Source organism: Rattus rattus, chromosome 1 (genome assembly GCF_011064425.1).
Source record: "Rattus rattus isolate New Zealand chromosome 1, Rrattus_CSIRO_v1, whole genome shotgun sequence".
In the NCBI taxonomy this organism is placed as follows: domain Eukaryota; kingdom Metazoa; phylum Chordata; class Mammalia; order Rodentia; family Muridae; genus Rattus; species Rattus rattus.
The window spans coordinates 35,955,855-35,978,146 of NC_046154.1; the positions used below are offsets into that span (position 1 = coordinate 35,955,855).

A 22,292-nucleotide genomic window follows, 5' to 3' on the forward strand; every position below is an offset into this window, starting at 1 on the left:
AGAAGGCAGAGACACTGGCCCCTTTCAGATGTCTTCCTTAGAAATAAGGTTTGACAGGGAGTGATTGGCGAACCATCACCCAGTGTGTCCTGTGTCACTAAGCCACAGAGAGGACCAGGAGAGGGCTCCTAGGCCAGCACATGAAGAGACATCAAGGAGGAGTTGGGATCTCTAGGCCCAAGGTTCCAGGCACCAGACTAAATATGGGGTCCACTTCTGAGAGTTACTGCCAACACCATGCCCTGTGGATACCTGAGCACGGCTCAGGGCGAGGGCGGCTCTCTTCCTTCCCTTCACTAGGCCCTGAATCCTCTGTATCCAAGGACTCTTTGACAGCCACACACCTGGGACCCTCCGTGGACACTGGGGCGTATAACATGATTGGCCGAAAGGCTAAAGTACTTTACCTAATATTTCTGGCTGCAGTACTGTGTGCCTCCAGGAGGGGGCGGGATGCAGAGTGCTTCATTTAGGCGCCACACACACCCAGATCTATACCAAATAACAACAAAATTAGCCGTCTATGCTGGCGAGTTTATGTCAACTCGACACAAGCTAGAGCCATCAGAGAGGAGGGGCCTCAGCTGAGAAAACGTTTCCATAGTGAGCAAGCCTTGTAAGGGACTTTCCCAATTTGTGATTGGTAATGGGGAAGCCCAGCCCATGAAGAAAACAGTGGGATTTGCAAGCCAGTGAGCAACACTCCTCCTTGACCTCTGTACCAGCTCTTGTCTCCAGGTTCCTGCTCTGTTGATTCCTGTCCTGATTTATGAACTCTGATGTGGAAGCTCAAGCCAGACAAGCCTTTGCTTCCCAGGTTGCTTTGGTCATAGTGTTTGTCACAGCAGTGCTAATCCTGGCCAGGACATCATCAAAAGCTGGCCAATAGAATAATGGGCCAGGTTATACAGACCAGATCTGAGTCCCTTAGCATTTTATACCCCACCCCTAACCCCAGGAGTCCCTGGAAAGCCAGATCTTTCAATCTTCCACTGCATGCTGCTGCCCCAGAAATAACACACAGGCCACTGAGACAGGCCAGGGGGTTGGAGTGTGTGGATCTGGGGGTGAAGCTCAGTTGGAAAAGTACTTAACTTTCTTAATATGCAATGCATGAAGCACTGGGGTTGACCTCCAATAGCATGAAAAGGGTGTGATGACACCTGTAATCCCAGCAAAAGGCAGAGATTCAAAAGTTCAAGGTCATCTCAGCTATACTGCAAGTTCAAGGCCAGTCTAAGTACATGAATACTTGGGTCAAAAAAGGTAGGAAAGGAATAAGGAAAGTGGAGAGAGGGAAAGGAGGGAGAGAATGGGAGAGAGAGCCCAGGCAACTGAGTGGATATGGCTAAGTCCTTGTCACCACTGTACACAGATGCATAAGCAGTTTGCCCAAAGGTACACAGTGGATCACAACCCTGCCTCCACCCTCAGGTTCTTACTACACTGGTTTCTCAAGCAGGCCAGGGACCTCAGTGCTCACAACTTAGGAAGTACCCAAATGGAGGCCCAGACTTCTCCTCTCCTTTGGCCCTTAGCCACTTTGCCCAAGCAGTGCAGACCCATCCTCATCCACAGGAAGTCACTTTGTAACCAACTTGGGAACTTTTATTTACACAAAGGCCAGAGTGGTATAGGCAAAAGGGACTGGGAAACCGATGCCAAAACAAGGGAGATGGATGTTTAAATACTCGGATGGGAGACAGAGAGGCAATAGCGGGGCTGGCCTAAGGACTGACACCTCAGGGTATTCTCCCCCAGCAGACCCAATAAAAATAAGTCCAGAGGGTTAAAAATGGGGCAAGGACCACCAGAAGCCTCAGCCCCCCTGCCCTGAGGGTAGGATGGCCCGTGCTGAACAGCATGGGTAAGGGCTAGCTGGTCCTCCGGGAAGAAAAGCCACCCTCTTCCCTTAGGAGGGGCAGCTCTCTCTTCCCCAACCCCTCCCTCACTGAACTTGTCTTCAGGACCCCTGGGTCCCTTCCAGACAAGATCTTGAGAAACCTAGCCTCCTGGGCCCGGGGTGCATGTCTACCCAGAGGTGACCCTGGGTGCTAGCAGGCTCTGTCCTGGCTGGTCGCTCATGGCCCCTTGATGGACCCAGGCTCCGTGAGGCGAGCAGAGGTATAGGCTGAGGCTCCCAAGCAGGCTGCAGGCTCACAAAAGCCTGGGAGCCCCACTGGGCCCGGCCGCCCGGGCCTCCCAGCCTCTCCTGGGGCCCCTGGGGACCCTCGGTCTCCATCCTTGCCGTTGATGGCCTGGCCAGGCCGGCCAGGAAGACCTGTGAGGAGAAGAGGCCAGACCAGCGTGAGGAATACCAGAAAACTGCAGGCAGGGAAAACTGGACCACAAATCTCGCGGAAGGAAGACACAGACACTGCCCAACCCAATCCCAAGGTGTTTGTTACCTGGGATCCCTGGTGGCCCAGGCATCCCGGGATGGCCACGTCCCATTTCTCCTTGATCTCCCTTCTCTCCACGCTTTCCTGCAGACAAAAAGGAGTGCCTTTTTCCCAAACTGACAAATATTTCTCCCGCTGTTTATTTTGGTTCATACACATCTACTGTGCCAGTACACTATTGGGAGAAAGTTGGAAATGACCACGGAGGGCTGGTTAGATAAAGGGGGATCCAGATTAAAAACTGGGAGGTTATGTATCAGATAAGGTTTATTATAGGAAAGTGTCCAATAAATAACTGGATTTACTACGTACCAAGCTGCCCTTGGCCCAATCCCCCCTTGCCCAGCTTTAGTTCCAGCCCCAGTGCAGCACTCACCCTTGGGTCCAGTGTTGCCAATCTGACCCACAGCTCCCACAATGCCAGGAATGCCTCGGGGACCAGGGTGCCCATTGGGTCCCTGTTTGCCTGGATATCCAGGGGGCCCAGGAGGTCCTGGAAGGCCCACCATCCCTGTTGCACCCAGGGCTTCTCGCTTGGCACTCACAGCTACCTCTGCAAGTTGCTCTGAAGAGAAGAGGAGGAAGGGTCTAAGATGACCCTGGAGGAGACAGAGCGTCCTGGCGCATACATGTAGACACAAAAGCCCAGTGTTGAGCTTCCTCTTCCCCAGGCCCCTTTCTATGGAAGTCTATCCAAGGTTCCACAGTGTCTGAGGAGGCAGAGCTGGAATGCACACCAGTGACTCCAGGCTCTCAAGCAAAGACTCATGGAGAGGCTGGTGAAGGATAACTGGGTACTGACGAGGGCTGTGAGGAGGCTCTGCAGCCCTCCCCTCACCTTGAATCATCTTCAGCACCACATCCACGATGTGCTGGTCACTGGCAGCTCGGCCCTGAGAGCAGAGGACACAATTCAGGAAGAAGCTCTGACTGACAAAGCCCAACCAGGTCTGCAACCCGGGCCCTCCGGTTTCCATCTTCGTTCAGCATTTTTGGGCCCGTGTCACACCCATTCTCTTGATCTGGGGCCAGTCTCCGAAAAGCCAGGACACCGGAACTCCCCAGCTTTGAGTAATATGCCGCACCCCCAACAAGATGCCTTTCCTGTAGAATCCCCTACCCCTGAGGTCCACTCACCACCACACCCTGTCTCCCCGGTTGTCCTGGCACGCCTCGATCTCCCACCAGTCCTCGGGGCCCGGGAAGCCCGGGATAGCCCTGCACTCCTGGGGCACCAGCATCTCCGCTAGGACCAGGGTAGCCCGGCTCTCCACGAACTCCTTGCTGCCAAGGGACGTTGTGGACTGAGAAGGCTTCTGAAGGAAGGGGATTGTGGGGAAAGGGGACAGGGAGAGGGCGGAGCCAGAAAGAGGAAAGCATCCCTTCGGGAGGAAGGGAGGGGAGAAGCTCACCTGTCCCTTAAGCCCTGGCTCGCCTGACAGGCCCTGCAAGCAGAGGAAGAGCGGTCAGGATGCGGTGGGGGAACCCAGGCCACACACACACTCCACACTCCTGTCCCGCTCCGGGGCCCTGCTCACCTTCTCTCCTTTCTCTCCTGGGAGGCCGGCCACCCCCGGGTCACCCTACAGAAAGAGAACCTTGTGTCAAGAGCCAACCATGATGGCGACGATGCGGGGCGCAGGATCTGTGAGTCTGAGGCCACAGGCACTCGATGCCTGCAAGCAGGACTGGGGGCGCTGGGACTCACCACTCCACCTCGGGGCCCGGTCTTCCCTGGGGAACCCTGGAAAAAGAGATCGTGGAGTAGTGAAATGTCCTCTGCAGGAGGGGAGCTTGCTTCTGGTCTAACCCAAACCCACCGCCTACAGCAGCCAAGACTGGGGCCCCTTTCCCGGATGTTTCCCAGCCTCCTAGAGCACCTTATCTCCTTTGATGCCTGGCAAGCCTTGGGGTCCTGGAATTCCTGGAGATCCCTGCTCCCCCTTGGGGCCCTGAGGTGGGGGGAAAAATGGAGTAAATCAAACAAGGAACCCAGTTGCGAGTCTACCGTTCCCCTCAGCTGTGCTCACCTGTCGTCCTTGAGGGCCTGGCTGCCCCACTGGCCCTCTCTCACCCTGGTCACCCTGAAATGGAAAATGGAGGTCACCCCTGGGCTTTCAGCCGGGCCAGCCTTTTAGGTTAGGCCGGACTCTTAGCAGGACAAGAGCCATCTACTCTGGTTGTCACCAGCAAGGGTCCTTGTTATTACTCTTTTTTCACAGACGTTCATTTGAGGCCTTGTCAGAAAGGACTCAGTGCCAGCTGCTGCAAGGATCCTTCAGGAGGGACCATTTACCTTCTCTCCCATGATGCCCTGTGGACCAATTTCTCCTCGAGGCCCTGGCTCCCCCTGGGAGGAGAAAGGAAGGGTAAGCAGCAGGCCTGGTGGGACCCTTCTTCCTACCCCTACCCTTGGATCAGCTAATTGGTGTCAATTAAGGAAGTTGGCCTAGAAAACAGAGCTTGCTGGGGACAATGAGTGTGACAGACTCAAGACACTCCCCAGGCTTGGGCTTCATCCCTCAGCCTCACCCTGGCCCCAAACTGAGGTCAAGGACAAAGCCCTCCTGGGAAAGTAGAAGGTGGGGATACTTACTTCTTTCCCAGGGGGACCAGAGATTCCCGGGAAGCCCTGCTGGCCGGGTTCACCCTGCAGGAAAACACAGTTCTCTTGTCAGACTGGAAGCCACTAGTCAGCCTTAGCCTCGGGTAGATGCAGGAACCCTCAATACAACTAAATAACCAGGGAATAGTGGGGCAGGGGGTGGGAGGGTGGGTCCTTGATCAAATCCTCTGGGTTCCATTGCTTTTCCTGGATTTGTTTCTCTGGACTCAAGACCACATCCTGTTTCTATCAAGCCAGGATCAGGGCAGGGTGGTGGCAGAAGGTGGTTTGACCTAAGGGACTTGTGTCAAGCCTTAAGTAAGCACTGGGCCTCACAATCCTTAAGGCAAGCTTCCTTTCTCACTCCCTGGTCCCCTTATTGAAATGGAACAGATTCTCCTGGAGGAAGGGGACGGGGTCTCCTCACCTTGTCTCCGGGGCCTCCTTTTGTTCCAGGCTGACCTGGCACACCCTAAAGAAAAATGTCGGTGTTGGTTTCTGCCCGGCACAGGGAGATGGGTGTGCTTGGCACGTTGCCTCCGTGCCCAGTCCCCGAACAACCAAAAGGTCCAGCCATGGTACCGTGAACTTGGCTTCCCAACTTTGCTATTGGAAGAGTGGGTTTGGACAATGGCCTGTCTATCAGTGTCCACGGTCATGGGGGAAGAGTGGCACACTGTGAACTCAAGTCTACACATGCACAGAGAAGCGAGCTTTGACTGGTCCATGCCCTCAGGAAGGAGAAGGGTGGCACCCTACTCCTGAAGTGTGGAGTGTTGTGGGGGTCACTGAATGCCAAGATGAGCTACTAAAGTCAAAGGTTACAGCTCCCCCTTTTCAACTGTTTTCTCGTTACTGTGTACCTCAAGTAATGAATAACTGCAGATGGCTAAACAGTGAATTTCCTAGAGGCACCGGGGAGCCTGGAGGGATTAGCAGAGAAATGGTTAGGCTCCACTCAGACAATGTGGAGGATGTGTAACAATGAAAGAAAAGACTAAAATACCTGTCCAAAGTTGAGGCTGCCTACCCCAAGCCAGGAGCTGCACAGACAGTGACCAGGTGATGTAGTGACAGGGCCAGAGCTTGGGTGCAATTTTTACCTCATCAGCCCCTCACACTCCCAGAGGGAGACAGCAGAGTGGCTGGCTCTCTGAGGCCAGGAGGATCAACTTGCCCGTGGGCAGCCTGGGTGGCTTCCACTGACACTCACCGCTAAGCCCTGGTGGCCTGGGCTTCCTGGTCGTCCCACTTGTCCTGCACTGCCCTAGAGGGACAAACAACCAGAGACACAGATGAGAGCCCCAGTCTGAGGCCTCATGGCTCCCACCTAAGTGCAGGCAGAGAAGCAGACCCAGAAGCAAGAAGACCTGCTGGAAACAGACTGAGAACTGCTGGTTCTGAAACCTCTAGGATTGCTGTGGCAGGGCTCAAAGGCCTGGGGAGGAGCAGGCCTGACCCTGCCCAGCCCCACAAGTGCTTCCTACTCTTACCTTCATGCCAGGTATGCCCGGGGTCCCATCCTTGCCATCAATGCCTGGTGGACCCTGCTCAGGAAGAGAAGTCAAGGGAGTCTCACGATGAGTCAAGCCACCCACCCTGTGATATGAGCCTCTGTGACAACCACACTGTACAAGCAGAGGGGCTCTGATCATCTCAGGAAATGCCAGCCCACAGGAGACAGGGTTAAAAAGGGCAAGCCACACCGTTCCTTGGTGTGTGGATGACTCAAGCCATCTGAGGGAACACTATCCCTCCACACAAACCCCCACTACTTGCAGCTGTGAAGATACCCTCAGACTGTTAACCGGTCAGGTTACAGAGCTAGCAGCCCACCACAGAGTTCAGTCTAGACCCCAGTTTCTTCTCCATGTAGGGATGCAGACAAACTGGTCAGGGCCAGGGCCTGGACTCTGAACACTTACAGTTGTTCCCTTTGGGCCTGTTATCCCCTGGGGTCCTCGGGCACCTTGGCTCCCCTGCAAAGTAGATAGAGAGGAGGTCACCTTTAGGATGCTGAGCTTAACCATTAGGCTGTAGAGAGAGGAAGGCACAGCTGAGACAATGGTCCCAGAGTCCTGTGGCATGGGCCAGACTCGGAGGCTGAATGGGACTCGCTCAAGATGTACACCTGAGGGAAGGATGTTCAGATCACTGCTAAGCATCCGGACAGGGAGGGCAGTGTGGTGGTTCCTGAGAGCCCCAGGCCTTCACAGACAGTGGTTACTCAGGTTAAGAAACAGTTACCAAGAGTGGTGGGTGGGCTTCATATTGGGTGGGGGAGGGTGTCTCGATTTGATTAGGAGCTATAAAGATAGTTTGGGGGAAACTAGGATAAACTAAAGACGGATTAGCTGCTTGGTGATGCTAAAGTAACCGCACCCTTCATAGTCTTCCTTTTGATCATTTGTTTATTCCTGCGGGCATGCTTGTGGAGGTCAGAGGACAGCTTTAAGGGGTCAGTTCTCTCGTTCCACCATGCAGACTGTCAGTCCTCGTGATGGGTGCTTTTACCCTCTGAGCCATCTCGCCAGCCCTCTTTCCCCAGTTCTAATAGTAATATGATTCTGTGAGGAAACATCTTTAATTTTTAGAGATAAATTCAGAAGTGTGTGGAGGCAACTGAGACAAGTATCTCTGAGAATGTCAGAGCCGGGAAGCAGAGGCCGGCAGATCTCTGAGTTCCAGGCCAGCCTGGTCTACAGAGTGAGATCCAGGACAGCCAGGGCTACGCAGAGAAACCCTGTCTCAAAAAACCAAAACAAAGAGGGAGGGAGGAAGGAAGGAAGGAAGGAAGGAAGGAAAGAAGAAAGAAGGCTGGAGAGGTGGCTCAGTGGTTAAGATCACAGACTGCTCTTCCAGAGGTCCTGAGTTCAATTCCAGCAACCACATGGTGGCTCACAACCATCTGTCATGTGATCTGATGCCCTCTTCTGGTGTTGTCTGAAGACAGCTACAGTGTATTCATATAAATAAAATAAATCTTAAAAATAAAAAAGAAAAGAAGAGGGGTTGGGGATTTAACTCAGTGGTAGAGCACTTGCCTAGCAAGCGCAAGGCCCTGGGTTTGGTCCCCAGCTCCGAAAAAAAAGAAAAGAGAAAAAAAAGAAAAAAAAAAGAAATGAAGAAAGGAAGAAGGAAGGAGGGAAGGAAGGAAGCAAGCCATAATCTAGTGAAGGACTATGGGATGAAGAAAGAAGTGTGGTTGTGGGACAGGACAGTAAAGGAGTCAGTCATGACAAGTGTCTAACCTGGAACCCATGGGAGAGACAACCATATAGGATTCTCTGTAGCCGGCCGTCTCTCTACTCTTCCATATATTTTTAAATTTGCACTAAAATACAGTTATCTGAACTTTCAGCTTATGGGGTTATTCCCCAAGTAAATCAGTAGTCTTTTTTTTCCCTATTCTGTTAACATAGCATGAATCTCTGCTCTACATCAATTATCTCTCTCTCTCTCTCTCTCTCTCTCTCTCTCTCTCTCTCTCTCTCTCTCTCTCTCTCTCACGCACACACACGCGCACACACGCACACACACTGCTTAACAACCTTAGAGGTTACCCACAACATTGAAGAGTCCTTGGTTTACTGTGATACACAGTGACATAAACTCTATCGATACTATAACCAGTAACATAAAAATTACCTTCACATATGTCATTTGCCCAAATTTAAGAGCTGATGCTCAGTGGGTAAAAGTGTGTGCCATGTGGGCCTCATAGCCTGAGTTTAGCTCCCAGAATCCACAGGTGGGAAGAGAGAACGGACTCCTGTTAAGTTGTCCTCTGGCTCCCATACGCATGCTGAGGCACACGCACTAAACACACACAATAATAATGATAAATTTTAAAACTTAAGTGCGCTGGGCTACACGTGATGACACATGCCTTTAAATGCCAGCACTCAGGAGGCAGAGGCAAGTGACTCTCTATGGGTTCGAGGCCAGTCAGGTTTACATATCAAGTTCCAGGACAGTCAAGACTACAAACATACATTTTTGGTTTGGTTTGGTTTTGGGTTTTCGAGACAGGGTTTCTCTGTGTTGGCTGTCCTGGAACCAACTCTGTAGACCAGGCTGGCCTCGAACTCACAGAGATCTACCTACTTCTGACTCCTGGGATTAAAGGGAGGGTGGCCACCACCACCTGGCTAAGTACAATAGATTTTCAAGATAAAATTAAAATAGAATTTTATCACATTTGATAAATATGATAAAGATACACATTTGAATCTTACATGCATTGTCAAGTTGTCCTTCAATTGGGACATATCGGTTAACACGCTGCAGTGACAGAGGAATGTGGATTCTGTTCTGTTAAACCCCCTCTTCTCAGGTTTTCCACTCACCAATCCACAGAAATCACAGTTTCCAAGACATAAATGACCTCCATCTCTCCAAACACAAAGGTAGTTTTGTACCACATGTAAAGTAAATGCCCAAGGAGGCCGGAGAAAGGCATCAGATCTAGAACTGGAGTTGGGAGCTGCCATGTGGGTGCTCAGAGTTGAACCCGAGTCCTCTGGAAGAGCAGCCAGTGTTCTTAACCACTGAGCCATCTCTCCATCCCTATCTCCTTTATAAAAAAGAAGTCTTACTTTTTTAATAAAAGTCTTAATGTGTAGCCCAAAGTGCCCTGGAACTCTCTATGTAGACTGGGTTGGCCTTGAACTCTCAAAGATCTACCTGTCTCTCTTTCCAAGTTCTGGGATTAATGATGTGCACTACCATGCCCTGCTCATATATTTTTAATTAAAAACTTTTCTGGCAATTTCATTCATGTATATAATGTATTTTTAGTCATTTGTAATTCCTATGCCCACTCCTACTGAACCCACCTCCTACCCAATGAGTTCCACTCTTAGTCTCAGGCCTTTTTGTTTGTTTGGTGGGTATGTATTATTGTTGTTGTAGTTGTGATGATGATGATGATGTGTGTGTGTGTGGTGTGTGTGTGTGTGTGTGTTGGGGAACATGCGAGTGCTGTACATGGAGCTCAGAAGACAACTTTGTGGAATTGGTTCTCTCCTTCTTTCCACCTTTATTTAGCAGGTGGATTCCAGGATCTGAACTCAGGTCACCACCATCCCTTTATGTGGATGGGTCTGATTTTAACTAGGGTTGCTTCGTATGCATGTAAGTGGGGTTATTTACTGGAATGTAAGCAACTTGCTGGTGGCTGCAACACTGACGAAAATGACTCCCCATTCCCAGCCAACTATTCAGGCTTCCCGAGCCACGCGCCCTTTGCTCTGTGTTCTCTGATTTTAAAACTCCTCAGAAAGACAGGAGTGGTGATGCAAGCCTTCAATTCCAACATGTGAGAGGCAGAGGCAGAGGCAGAGGCAGAGAGATCTCTGTGAGTTAAAGGACAGCCTGGTCTACAGAGTGAGTTTCAGGACAGACAAACAAATAAAAGTCCTGCTCAGAAAAAGGATCTGTGAAAAATAAAGAAGAAAGAAAGAAAGAAAAGAAAGGAAGGAAGGAAGAAGGAAAGAAAAGAAAGAAAGGAAGGAAGGAAGGAAGGAAGGAAGAAAGAAAGAAAAGAAAGAAAGAAAGAAAGAAAGAAAGAAAGGAAGGAAGAAAGAAAGGAAGAAAGAAAGAAAGTTAGTTGGTTAAGCAACTGTTATGATATCTTTGTGTCCAGACCAAATTCCATTAGTTCCATAGTTAATTTGCTGGAATTTCAATGTCTGACCCTAGTGGCTACAAGACTGGATCCCAAGGCTTCTTGTGAAGTCTGAACATAGCAAGAAGACTGAGTTCTCATCACAGACTATCAGAGCACCCCCATATGCAGAAGTCACCCCCATCCAGACTGGCAGGCACATTTGTAAATGCCTATGTGTGTGCGTGCACACATCAGCCTTGAATGAAGATGATCCCTTTCCAGTACTCTTCAGGGGATCTGTTCAGATAAGGGGTACCTGAGAACTTACCACATCCCCCTTCTCACCCGCTCGGCCTGGTGGCCCCCTTGGGCCCTCTTCACCCTGGCATGAAGAAGACAAGAGTCCAAGTCACTTGAGCCCATGAAGACCAGTACCCAGTTTGTAGTCATAGATCTCTAGTGTAAGGCCTGGGGACCGGAGCAGGCTTACCGGTGGCCCAGCAGCACCGATGGAGCCCACCATGCCTTTATATCCACGAGGACCCTAGAGAAAGGAAAAGATTACAGATCATTCCTGATGAACTTTAGAGCCCAGAGTACTGGTCACAGCAACTCTTTCCCCGCCCCCATAGACTCACCATCTCTCCCTTGGGTCCTGCCATGCCTGGGTAGCCCCTGATGCCTTGGGGACCCTGTCAAAAACAAAACAAACAAATGGTGGTGGAGACAGCTCCAAGGCTCAATTCATTTATGCCTTTCCTGACCCCACTCCTCTCACAATGTTCCTTTAACGTGGGCAGTGGCCCTATCTCCTGCACAGTACAAAGCTGCTCGGATGTAGAGAGGAACTGGGCATTTAAAGAAACAGTGACAGGTCTGGACCTTAGCCAGGCCTTTTGGTGGGCAGCCTTGGTCCTGTCCTCCTTATGCCTACAGCCAGCCTTAATCTTTTTTTTTAAAGATTTATTCATTTATTATATATAAGTACACTGTAGCTGTCTTCAGATACACCAGAAAAGGGCATCAGATCTCTTTACAGATGGTTGTGAGCCACCATGTGGTTGCTGGGAATTGAACTCAGGACCTCCGGAAGGGCAGTCAGTGCTCTTAACCACTGAGCCATCTCTCCAGCCCAGCCAGCCTCAATCTTTCAACCCATCCAGGCCCCCCATCGGGACACATGTCTTTATACACTAGAGGCCAATGCAGGTGAAAGGTCGCATTAAAGGGCTCCCAGGATGACAGAGAGCATAACGGAGGTGGGGGGTGCTTCGTACCGGTGGTCCAGGGATACCTTGTTCTCCAGAGGCACCCACATCTCCCTTGGGGCCCTAGGAGCAAGGAAGAACAGTCAGACTAACAGGCTAATACATGACAAACAGACATCAGCAACCTTTCCAACACAGACAACCAGACAGGGCCATTATAAACCATGAAGTCCCATACCACATGAAGAGGGGACTCAACAAGAGACCCAGTGGCCTCCTGCCCCTCAGCTCAGGGATCCTTAAACCCCTAAGAATGGAGGAAGTGATGAAGAAGGGGGCGGATCTCTGTAGGATTGTCTCCCTTTCATCCTCATCCTCATCCCCCGCCCTTAGCTCTCATACTCACCGGCTTCCCCTGGCGACCAGGATCACCCAGAATCCCCCGTTTGCCTGGATGCCCCTGGAAAGAAGAGGAGATTCTTCAGCCCCAGGTTCCCCCCTAAGTACCTGTGCCACCCTCATTCCCGGGAAAAGCCACCCTTTCACCTTCACTCCTTGCAGACCCTGGGGACCTTTCACACCAGCAGGACAGTTGGTTGGACACTGGAAAGAAAATCCTATAAGGCCTGAGGTTTCTTGCTGGTCAGGGCCAGCTGAACAATGCTTCCCAAACCCCCTCCCATCTCTCACTAAAACCCGTCAGTTTCTCCAGACCCCATTTCTCACCAAGAAATCTGCACTCCCTTCCAGGCCCTGGATGGTTCCCGGTCGGCCCTGAGAAGAGATAAATAAGGATGAGACCTGACCTGATCTATTCCCACTGCAAACCACTTCCTCAGGAACACATGGCCATCCAAGAGAGTTGAAGACACTTACTGGTTTCCCAGGGGGTCCTGGGGGCCCTGATGGTCCCTCTGGCCCTGGATCCCCCTGGAGGCGAGAAAAGCCCAAATTACAACACCATCCTGCTGGGACCTAATTTATCCTTTCTCGTCCCCCCACTTCCTAGCACTGTCCCATCCATACCACCCTTTAGGGCACCTCCAGAAACCCGCCACAGTGAGAGATCCAGGAAACTGGCAGGCAGCACCAACCATCAGCCTCCCAGGAAGACTTGCTACAGTCCCAGGTTCAGCAGGAGAGGTTCTTCTACTCCCAAGCCTGGAGTAGTTCCTCCTGGGCCAGAAACTCCTAGAAAGCCTGACCCAGATGGCCAGCTTAGGTATGCAGGGCAAGAGGCAGAGGGTTAGAGAGTGACTGGGGCTCACCTTGGGGCCTGGGGTTCCAATCTCACCAGGGAGGCCAACAGGTCCAGGTGGTCCCTGTGGGACAGAGAGATAGCTGCCCCAGATGCCCTCACTAGATCAGCCATCTTAGGTGGGAAGGTAGGGACAGGCACCAAAAGACTCCTCTCCAATGTGTATAGTTAAACAACTCCCAGCAGACAGAGCTTGTGGGGTTGTAAGGACCAGACTATCCGAGACTCACACTGGTCCACTCCTGACACCAACACAGCATGCTGGTCATTTCCCATGATAAGGACTCCCCTCTGTCCCCAGAGTCTGAGTGCCCTGCCCTACGCCCTCAGAACTTACCGGAGGTCCAGCAAAACCAGGGCCCTGTGACAGAGGAAAAGGAAATCAGATTCACAGCTCAGCTCTGCAGGTCCTCCCAACCCCTAGAGGGCCTCTCCACACCCTTGTAGGTGGTACTCACCGGCAGGCCAGGGGGCCCTGGGAGCCCAGGCTGGCCCTGCAGGAGTAATAAGAGAGAGAGAGAGAGAGTCAGAGGCTGGAGCCTTCTGGAATCCATACTTCTCTCTACTGCATCACCTCCAAGCTCAGGCCTTAGCTTAATTTGTCTTCAGTAAGCGCTTACCTTGATTCCAGGGGTTCCCATGGGGCCAGGCTCTCCCTTGGCTCCCATTAAACCCTGGGGAAGAACGAGATGGTAGGATTATTGAGGTGCAACCTACCCTTAACTCACAGAGCAGGGCAAGTCTAGGGAATTTCTTAGGCTTCCCTACCTGATGGAGGCCTGGGGGCCATACCTTCCCCTTTCTCTTTCTAGGGTTTCCTTAGGAATCCAGGGGGGCAAGCGAAACAATTATTCTCCTTTTTTTTTTTTTTTTTTAAGATAGAGTCTCACTATGCCTAGCCTAGGCTAGCCTTGGATCTTGCTCTGTAGACCAGGCTGGCCTTAAACTCAAAGAGATCTGTCCTGGGATTGAAGGCATGTGCCACCATGTCCTACAATTATCTGCTTTGAGTGTTGTTGAGATGGTAGCTTCCAATTCAATGAGTACCGAGGGTGACCTTGAACTTCCCACTCTTCCCTGCCTCCAGAGTTACAGACGTGTACTACCACGCCCAACTGTGATGCTACCACTGATGCTGCCACTGATGCTGCCACTGAGCTTCGGTCTCAAGGTAACTAATTACGCTCCTTTGAGAGGTGAGAAAGCAAGACTCAAAAAAACCTGTGGGCTCAGCCTCAGTCCCCACAGTCGGAGTCTAGGTGCTCTATGTGCTCTGTGTCTGCTCTTGGTAACTTCTGAAAGCCTTCATTTTCTCACTTGCGAATGAATGAACACACCCAACACTCGGGGCAGACCTAGGCACTGACCCTGCTGGAGTGAGGCACTGTGCTCTGTAATCTCTGTGGGGTGTGGGTGAGAAGTACTCCACCAATTAACCATCCCCACCTCCCTAAAACTGTCCTCAGGAATTTGTGGCTTTGCGGTCCCTGAGAACTCTGTAGTGGTGTTCCTTCTCCACGCTGTACCAGAACTGCAGAGGGGATGGATGGAGAAGCAAAGCAATGGGGATGGGGGTGACAATGTATGGGGGGGGCATAATTCAGACAGTATAATTCCTAGAGACCAGAAGTATGGGACTAAGTCCCCACACCTGCAGACAATTCTGGTCCTCACAGAAAGCAAAGCCCCTCTCTGGCTCCTGGCGGTCAGAGATCCAAGGCCTCCAGACAGGGAAGATATGAGGCAGGAGTGAGTTCACTGTTGTATCAAGTGAGGAGGCCTGACTGGCTGAAGAGCCAGCATCTTGCTACCCTTCCGACCAGAACACATGTGACCAAGCCAGAATCAGGCTCGCCCCAGCCTCGGGTACTCACATCAATGCCAGGCTTCCCATCTGGACCATCTGGCCCCGGTTTGCCAGGCTCTCCTTTGGATCCCTTGAAATTAGAAGCAGAACAGATATTAGTCAGAGGAGAGAAAATAGGGGAACTGTCAAAGAGCAAAGGAAATAAAAGCACTCACCGGAGGACCAACTTTACCTGGAGGCCCCTTGTCACCCTGCAAGACACAAGCCAGTGAGACATGCTTCCCCCAAGAGATTGTGGACAAGCCTGGCTGGGTGGTCCCAAAGAGCTTTCTCCTCTCTCTTTTGTGCTGAAACGTGCACTTTTTAGAAACCAGCTCCCTTTGCTCAAAACAAAATTCAGCTGTACAGAGGCCTTCTGTTCCAGAACTCAAGAGGCCTCTAGGGGTATGTATAGGTCTGTAAGTTCAAAGTCAGCCTAGTCTAACATTAATTTCAGGACAGCCAGGGTTACATAAAGAGACCCTATCTACATTAAATTAAACTAAATGAAAACAAAGCAAAATAGAAATGTATCAACACCATTCCAGCCAGCTGAGGGGGGCATTTAATCAAGTAGACTCTGGCTGCTGTAGGTGGGGTACTAGCTGTGAAGTGTCTGGGTTTCTGGTTAACCGGGAGGAGAAAAAAGGCTTTTCAAGAAATCTAAAGGGGAGAGTGGTGGTGGCTTTCAGTCAGGAAAATTAGAGACTCAGGACTGAGGCAAGGATCAAGGGGGCCAGCATGGGGTCTGGAGAAAAGAAAGGTCTCTTTTCCATGTGACAAAGGACCCTTGGTGGGAGATGGGCAGGGCCCTGGAGTCAGATTTAGCCCCAGAGAGGCCCCCGGGCATTCCGGAGTCTGCAGCAGCAGCAAGAGGCTGGCTGGGGCCCAGCGCCCAGCGTTTGGGGGTGGGGGCACCAGACTGAATAGAAGTCTGTCCAAACCGTAAACATCTAGCCGACCTCCTGGGGGAGCCTCCAGAATGAGGTAGTTAACCCTCAGCACGCTGGGAGAGCAGAGGACAAGCCCAGCTGATTCTAAACCCGGGAGCTAAAAGCAAAAGGGAGAGACCCGAGTATGGTCCCAAGCTTCTCAGCAGTCTACGAGGCTCTCCAGCTACCTTAAAGCAGCACATAGTGTGTCAGGGGAGAGCGCGAAGAGGAGGAAGAGAGGGAGGGGGATAGGGACACGCTGTGAGCTGAGGCCAACAGCAGAACAGCAGGCCCTTGTTGCTGGGTGGCTATGACAGACTCCCGCATTTCAAAGCTGGTTTGGGGTTTTCTCCGAACAAACACGCCTTGTGGTCTCTGCAGGCACCGCCTCCTGGCAACAGGAGGCGCTAAACTCCCAGGCATAACCCACCCTCCGCTCACAAAGTTCTCCTTTGTGGATAGCCCTCCTTCCTGTCAAGTCTCAAGTTAGATACTCACGTCGATGCCATCCGAACCAGGCACTCCTGGTGGCCCTTGTGGCCCTGGAAGACCCGGCTCCCCTGGTGGACCTCTCTGAAAACACATACACGAGTGCAGCAATCAGACAGTACACAGAACTGGGCTCCCCAAGAGAGCGAAGGTGACTAGGGCAGCATCTCCCCAAGGAGACGTGCTTCACGGGGAGTTTGCTGAGCAGCTGCTGTGGGCCATTAGGCTCGTTGCTTTAGGAACTACTCAGAACTCAAGGGGGTAGGTACTATTAGGGGTGACAGGCAGAGGGTGAACAAACACCCAAAAAGACTAAATGTTCATGGTCACTGGAAGTGAATGATGAATCTGTGACTGCACCCTAGGTTGGCTGACTTCTTCCCCTGGACCGCACTCTCTTTGCACTGTCATAGTGGGAAATAAATGAAGATATCGTTTGCTCAAATCACAGATGATGCGCAAGACGGTGCCTAGCCAACGATGGCCGCTCTATTACTGTTGTCTAACCAACAACAGGTATAGCGGTGAACTGGCACCTCTCCCTCGCCCCTGATGCGGAAAGCTGGGACTCTTCCCACCCTGTCTTCCGTAAGGTGTCTCTCTTAGCGGACCAGCCCCGACTCAGAAAGACTTCTGTGCGTGCCAGATGCTGGCGCCAGGTGCCCTCCCCAGGTTAAGAAATGCCAGGCTGGCGCCCCACAGGCGAACTGTACCCCCCACGCTAGCACTGTTTAGCACGCGGACCGGATCGCACCAGGCCCAGCGTCCCCATTAGGTCCTACTCGGGGCATCTCTTTCCCAGGCCCCAGCTGTCCCTGCGAAGTGAAGCAGAAGCCCATGGTCAGAGGAGACAGCGACAGAGAAGTCTGACTGGAGCCCGGGCCCCTTAGGAGACTTCGGGGGCGGAGGCTCCGCTGTCGACTGAATGGCCACCATTGTTTCTGCCACCACCTGGGCTCTCCCGCTGCCGGGACCCCGCGCCATCTCCTGCTCGACGCTGCCTGTCCCAGGCAAGGCCAAGCATCCCGAGGCAAGGTCCCTCTGGCTCCGGGGCTAATCAATCTGCCTTCACTGCGCGCTGCGTGCCGGGTATGCGCCACCCCAGCGGCTCTGTCCTCAAGTGCCCCTCGGGCTAGGGTCGGACTAGAACAGGTCCTAAAGACTCCTGGATCCTAAACCCAAGTTCTGCACCCGGGACTGCAGTGCCAGAGAGATGACAGGACTTACGATCTGAGCCAGGGCGAGCCACAGCACCTGGAGGAAAAGGAGGAGGCTGCGGGGCGCGGGCAAGGCGGTCATGGCGAGCAGCGGGTTCTGGAGCGGGGATCCACGCACCAACGGCGGGGGTTGCTTTCAGAGCCTCAGACTGGATCTCCTGAATACGCGGCGGGGCGGGCCGGGGCGGGGACCTGCAGGCCTGTCACCTGAGAGCACTGTGGGGAGGAAGTGTCCAGCTCCGCCCGGCCAGGGGCGGATCTTCTGTGCCCACCATGGGTCTGCATTCTGAACTTGATAGAAGTCCCAGCTAGGAAGCCCCAGAAGCATCTCGGGGTGCGGGACCACTTTCTCTGTGGAGAGCAGAAAGCCATCCAAAGACCTTTTCCCCCTTGCCCTCCAGGATCCAACTCTCCTCCTGGTCCTCAGCCCCATCCTTTCCCCTAGTCTGGGGCAGGCTTGTCTGGGTCCTTTATCCTTCGGAGCCTCAACTGTTTCAGATTCTGGAGACCTGGCCAGGACCCCACCCAACTCGGTCTTGTTAACCAACTCAGTCCTCTCCACAGACAATCAGGTCCCTGCCATATTAAAACACACCAACATCTTTCTTGAAGTCACCACCTCGGGAATTCTCCAGCTGCGTCTTCTCTCGCCCTCCACCATGAATTCCGGGAGAGCTGTCCGTGGCCTCTAAACTTCCTTTCCTCTCGCCTCCTTGCTTCCATCGACCTAGGACATTGATCCTCTGGATCACCAGTGAGATCCAAATATCCTCCATCCTTGAGGCAGGAGGCTGTTAGCGTTCGGTCCTGCCCTTGGCAAAGCTGTCCTTCACCCTGTCTCTCCCAAGCACCCACCAGACACCCCACTTGACCTTGTACAAATACATCCTTTAAAACTCAGTTTTTATGTATGTGTGTGAGTGTTGTGCCCTCATGTATGACCATGTCCCACGGGGGACCAGACACCCTGGAACTGGAATTACTGAAGGGTGTAAGCTCCCATGTGGGTGCTGGCAACACAACCTGGGTCTTTTTGCAAGAACAACAAGTGTTCTTAAGACTGAGCCATCTCTCCAGATCCCTACAACTGCACGGTAAGGAGGAGTACATGTTCTGGGAAAGGTGTCCCTTAGACTATCAAACACCACAATGCATAGTTACACAAACTAAACTGTACCTGGACTATCTCACTGTGCGGAACCGTCTGCATGGATGAGGTCCACTACCAGCCAAGTGACACACGACTCCCTGTCCTCCTCCTCAGCAGCACTTTGCATGCTGCTATCTCCCAGACTGGGATGTCACACTCGCCCCCTTTCCACTGATCCCCATGTTCATGGAAACGACATCACTTTATTCAGTAACTTCCCAAACCTACCTGTCTTGTCACCTCTGTCTCCTCTCCTTCTCCTCCACTCACTGGCTAAGGGCTGTGACTCTATCTCATGCTGCCACTAACTACAGGTCTGACCACAGGCACCTCTGACTACACATATGAAGTCTTAGTCTCTTCCTCTGTCGCTGGGAACAACACGGTTCCTATCTTAAAGAATTTGCTTCAGGATTGAAGGAGCCGATGACAGCAGCGGCTTAATGTTGCACCAGCTCTGACCGCAGTGTCCTTTGCTCTCTGTATCCAACTGGTATCCAGTATGGGAAACTGACCACAAGCAAATCAAGTGACCTGGCCAAGGAGGGGGCCTGGAGAGATGGCTCCACAGTGAAAAGCACTTGTTACTTTTGTAGACGTCTGGGATTTGGACCCCGATACCCACATCAGATAGACCCACACCCAACTACCTGTATCTCTTGTTTCATAGAATCCAATGCTCTCTTCTGGCTTCCATAGGTACCAGCTCACACACAGGGGACATATAGACACATGCCCCTACACAAAATGAATAAACACATGTAAAAGTCACCCCAACATACATTTATTTATTTATTTATTTATTTATTTATTTATTTATTTATTTATTTATTATGTCGTGAAGCTGGAGAAATGGCTCAGTGGTTAAGAACACCAGATGCTCTGCACAGGACCGAGCACCCACGCATCAGCGTATAATCACTTCTAACTCCACTTCCAGGGTTCGATGCCCTCTTCTGACCTCTAAGGGCAGCAGGCGCCCAAGCGGTGCACAGATTGCATGCGGGCATAGTGCATGCACAGAAAATGAAAAAATAATTTTAAACTGTGTCACACAAAAGAAATTAATTAAAACATTTTTTAAAAGATAGTTCAAGGCCAGCCTTGACTATGCAGCAAAGTTAAGGTCAAGTCTAGGAAACCTGAGATCCTAACTAACCACCACCCCAGCCCACCCCAGCCCCCAAAAGGTTGAGGCTGTTCACACTTCGAATCCCAGCACTCTCCAGGCAGAAGCAGAGGAATCCGTGTGAGTTGAAGGCTAGCCTGGGCTGTAGATAGTGAGTTTCAGGCCAGCCAGGGCTACATAGGAGACCTTATTTCGAAATGGAGGAAGAAGAAAAAGAGGAGGAGGAAGATTGTTAATATTATCTCCAGGTTATAAAAACCCCAGAACTGGAATTCCTTCTGATGCATTGCCCACCATAGGAATTTTCCTTCAAACTTAAGCCAGGCTGTATAAGCCCGTGGGGTCAGTCAGGTACTCATCCCGAGAGGACGGATACAGCAAATTTACACAGCAAAGCCATGGGATGTGGAAATGTCTCCCATGAGGGCCAGAGAGAAAAGAGAAAAAGGACAGGCGTCCCTTTTGCATTTTGCCAGATTTAATGCAGGGTTTCTTTTTGTTACTTCAAGTTTAAGTTGTAGCTACAGGGTTGTTTGCTATTTGAACAGAGATGGAATTTGATTTGCAGTTTGTCTTAGTTACAGTTTCCATTGCTGTGATGAGAATCCATGATCAAAACACATCTTGGGGAGAAAAGGGTTTACTCAACTGACACTTCTACATCATAGTCCGTTACTGAAGGAAGTCAGGACAGGAACTCAAGCAAGGCAGGAACCTGGAGGCAGGAGCTGATGCAGAGACCATAGAGGAGTGCTGCTTTCTGGCTTGCTCCTCATGGCTTACTCAGCCTGTTTCTTATGGAAGCCAAGACCACCAGACCATGGATGGCCCCACCCACAGTAGGCTGGCCCCTCCCCATCCATCACTAATTAAGAAAATGCCTTATGGCCCGATCTTAGAGAGGTATTTCCTCACCTGAGGTTCCCTTCTTTCAGTTAACTTTAGCTTGTCTCAAGTTGACATTAAACTATTTAGCACACAACTGTTATGCTCCACAACTCACTGTTATCCATAGATGATGATGATGATGATGATGATGATGATGATGATGATGATGATGATGATGATGATGGGGTGGTGGTGGTGATGGTGGGGTCATGGTGGTGATGATGATGATGATGATGGGGTGGTGGTGGTGATGATGATGATGATGGGGTGGTGGTGGTGGTGGTGGTGATGATGATGATGATTTGGGTGATGGTGGTACTGGATCAAACCCAGGGAACCACATATGCTAGATAAATATTCTACCTCTGAACTACAAAATAAGATTTTTAGTGCATGTGTGTGTAGGGGGGGTGTGCACACACACACACATGTACATGGATGCATGGTTTATAAAGCATGCCTATGGAAGTCAGAAGGCACTTTTAAAAATTGGTTCTCTCTTTTTATCATATGAATCCTGCAGTCATTGAACTGGTGACTTTATCAGATGACATCTTGCTGGCCCAGATTTTTTTTTCTGAGACAGGGTTCCCCCTGCTGCCTAGATTGACATCCAATTTTCAACCCCCTTGCCTCAGCCTCTCAAGTGAATTATAAATTTCATTTATCATTAAAGAGGGTTCTTTTTTTTTCTTTTTTCTTTTGGAGCTGAGGACCGAACCCAGGGCCTTGTGCTTGCTAGGCAAGCGCTCTACCGCTGAGCTAAATCCCCAACCCCAAAGCTGGCTCTTAAAACAATGATCGATACATAAAAAGTAACACTTCATAAGTGCATGCCATCCTCAGCAGGCACCGAGCTATCTCTGTACTGCTCCAGCTTTAGTGGATGTCCTGTTGAAATGAGCATCGTTTGACACAATTTTGCTTTTTATATGTGCGATGGTTTGAAGAAGAATGGCCCCCATAGGCTTATAACTTTGAAAGCTTAGTCCTCAGAGAGTGACACTACTTGAGAAGGACCAGGAGGTGTGGCCTTGTTGGAGGAAGTGTCACAGGGGTGAACTTTGCGGTTTGCAGGGACCACGCCAGGCCTGGTGGCTCTCTCTCTTCCTGATGCCCACGGATCCAGACTCCCAGTTACTTCTCTAGTACTGTGTCTGCCTGCATGCTGCCACAGTTGTGCTACCACAATGGGCTAACGTCTAAAACAGATGACTTTAACTGATATTTGGGAGCTGAAAACCCCAAACCAGGTCTTTTGTTGTTCTTTTTGTTCGTTGTTGCTTGTTTGTTTGTTTGTTTGTTTTTCAAGACAAGTTTTCTCTGGCTGTCCAGGAATTCACTCTGTAGACCAGAATAGCTTTAAATTCACAGATTTGCCTGCCTCTGCCTTCCAAGTGCTGGGTTTAAAGGTATGAGCTAATCTCCTTGCTTTCCTTTTCTTTTTGCTTCCTTTTCTTCCCGACAGGATCTCATGTAGCCCAGGCTGGCCCCCAACTTGGTAGTAGAGGATGAACTTCAACCTCTGTTCCTCTCCTTTCTACCTCCAGAACTATA

General features: G+C 51.2%; 1 protein-coding gene across 1 annotated transcript; it reads right to left on the reverse strand.

Annotated features, from left to right (window-relative positions):
- Nucleotides 1-1,582: 1,582 nt before the first annotated feature.
- Col9a2 (collagen type IX alpha 2 chain) lies at nt 1,583-17,684 on the reverse strand. The gene is made up of 32 exons (XM_032898947.1): nt 17,579-17,684; nt 16,361-16,435; nt 15,107-15,142; nt 14,959-15,021; nt 13,705-13,758; nt 13,543-13,578; nt 13,422-13,445; nt 13,095-13,148; nt 12,703-12,756; nt 12,553-12,600; nt 12,373-12,429; nt 12,233-12,286; nt 11,896-11,949; nt 11,257-11,310; nt 11,109-11,162; nt 10,947-11,000; nt 6,933-6,986; nt 6,501-6,554; nt 6,221-6,274; nt 5,435-5,479; nt 4,999-5,052; nt 4,699-4,752; nt 4,433-4,486; nt 4,283-4,354; nt 4,111-4,146; nt 3,941-3,985; nt 3,815-3,847; nt 3,540-3,686; nt 3,241-3,295; nt 2,779-2,967; nt 2,409-2,486; nt 1,583-2,281 (listed from the first exon to the last, which is right to left on the reverse strand). The coding sequence occupies exons 1-32, from the start codon at nt 17,648-17,650 to the stop codon at nt 2,082-2,084; spliced, it is 2,067 nt and encodes a 688-aa protein (XP_032754838.1). The 5' UTR covers nt 17,651-17,684; the 3' UTR covers nt 1,583-2,081.
- Nucleotides 17,685-22,292: the final 4,608 nt, after the last annotated feature.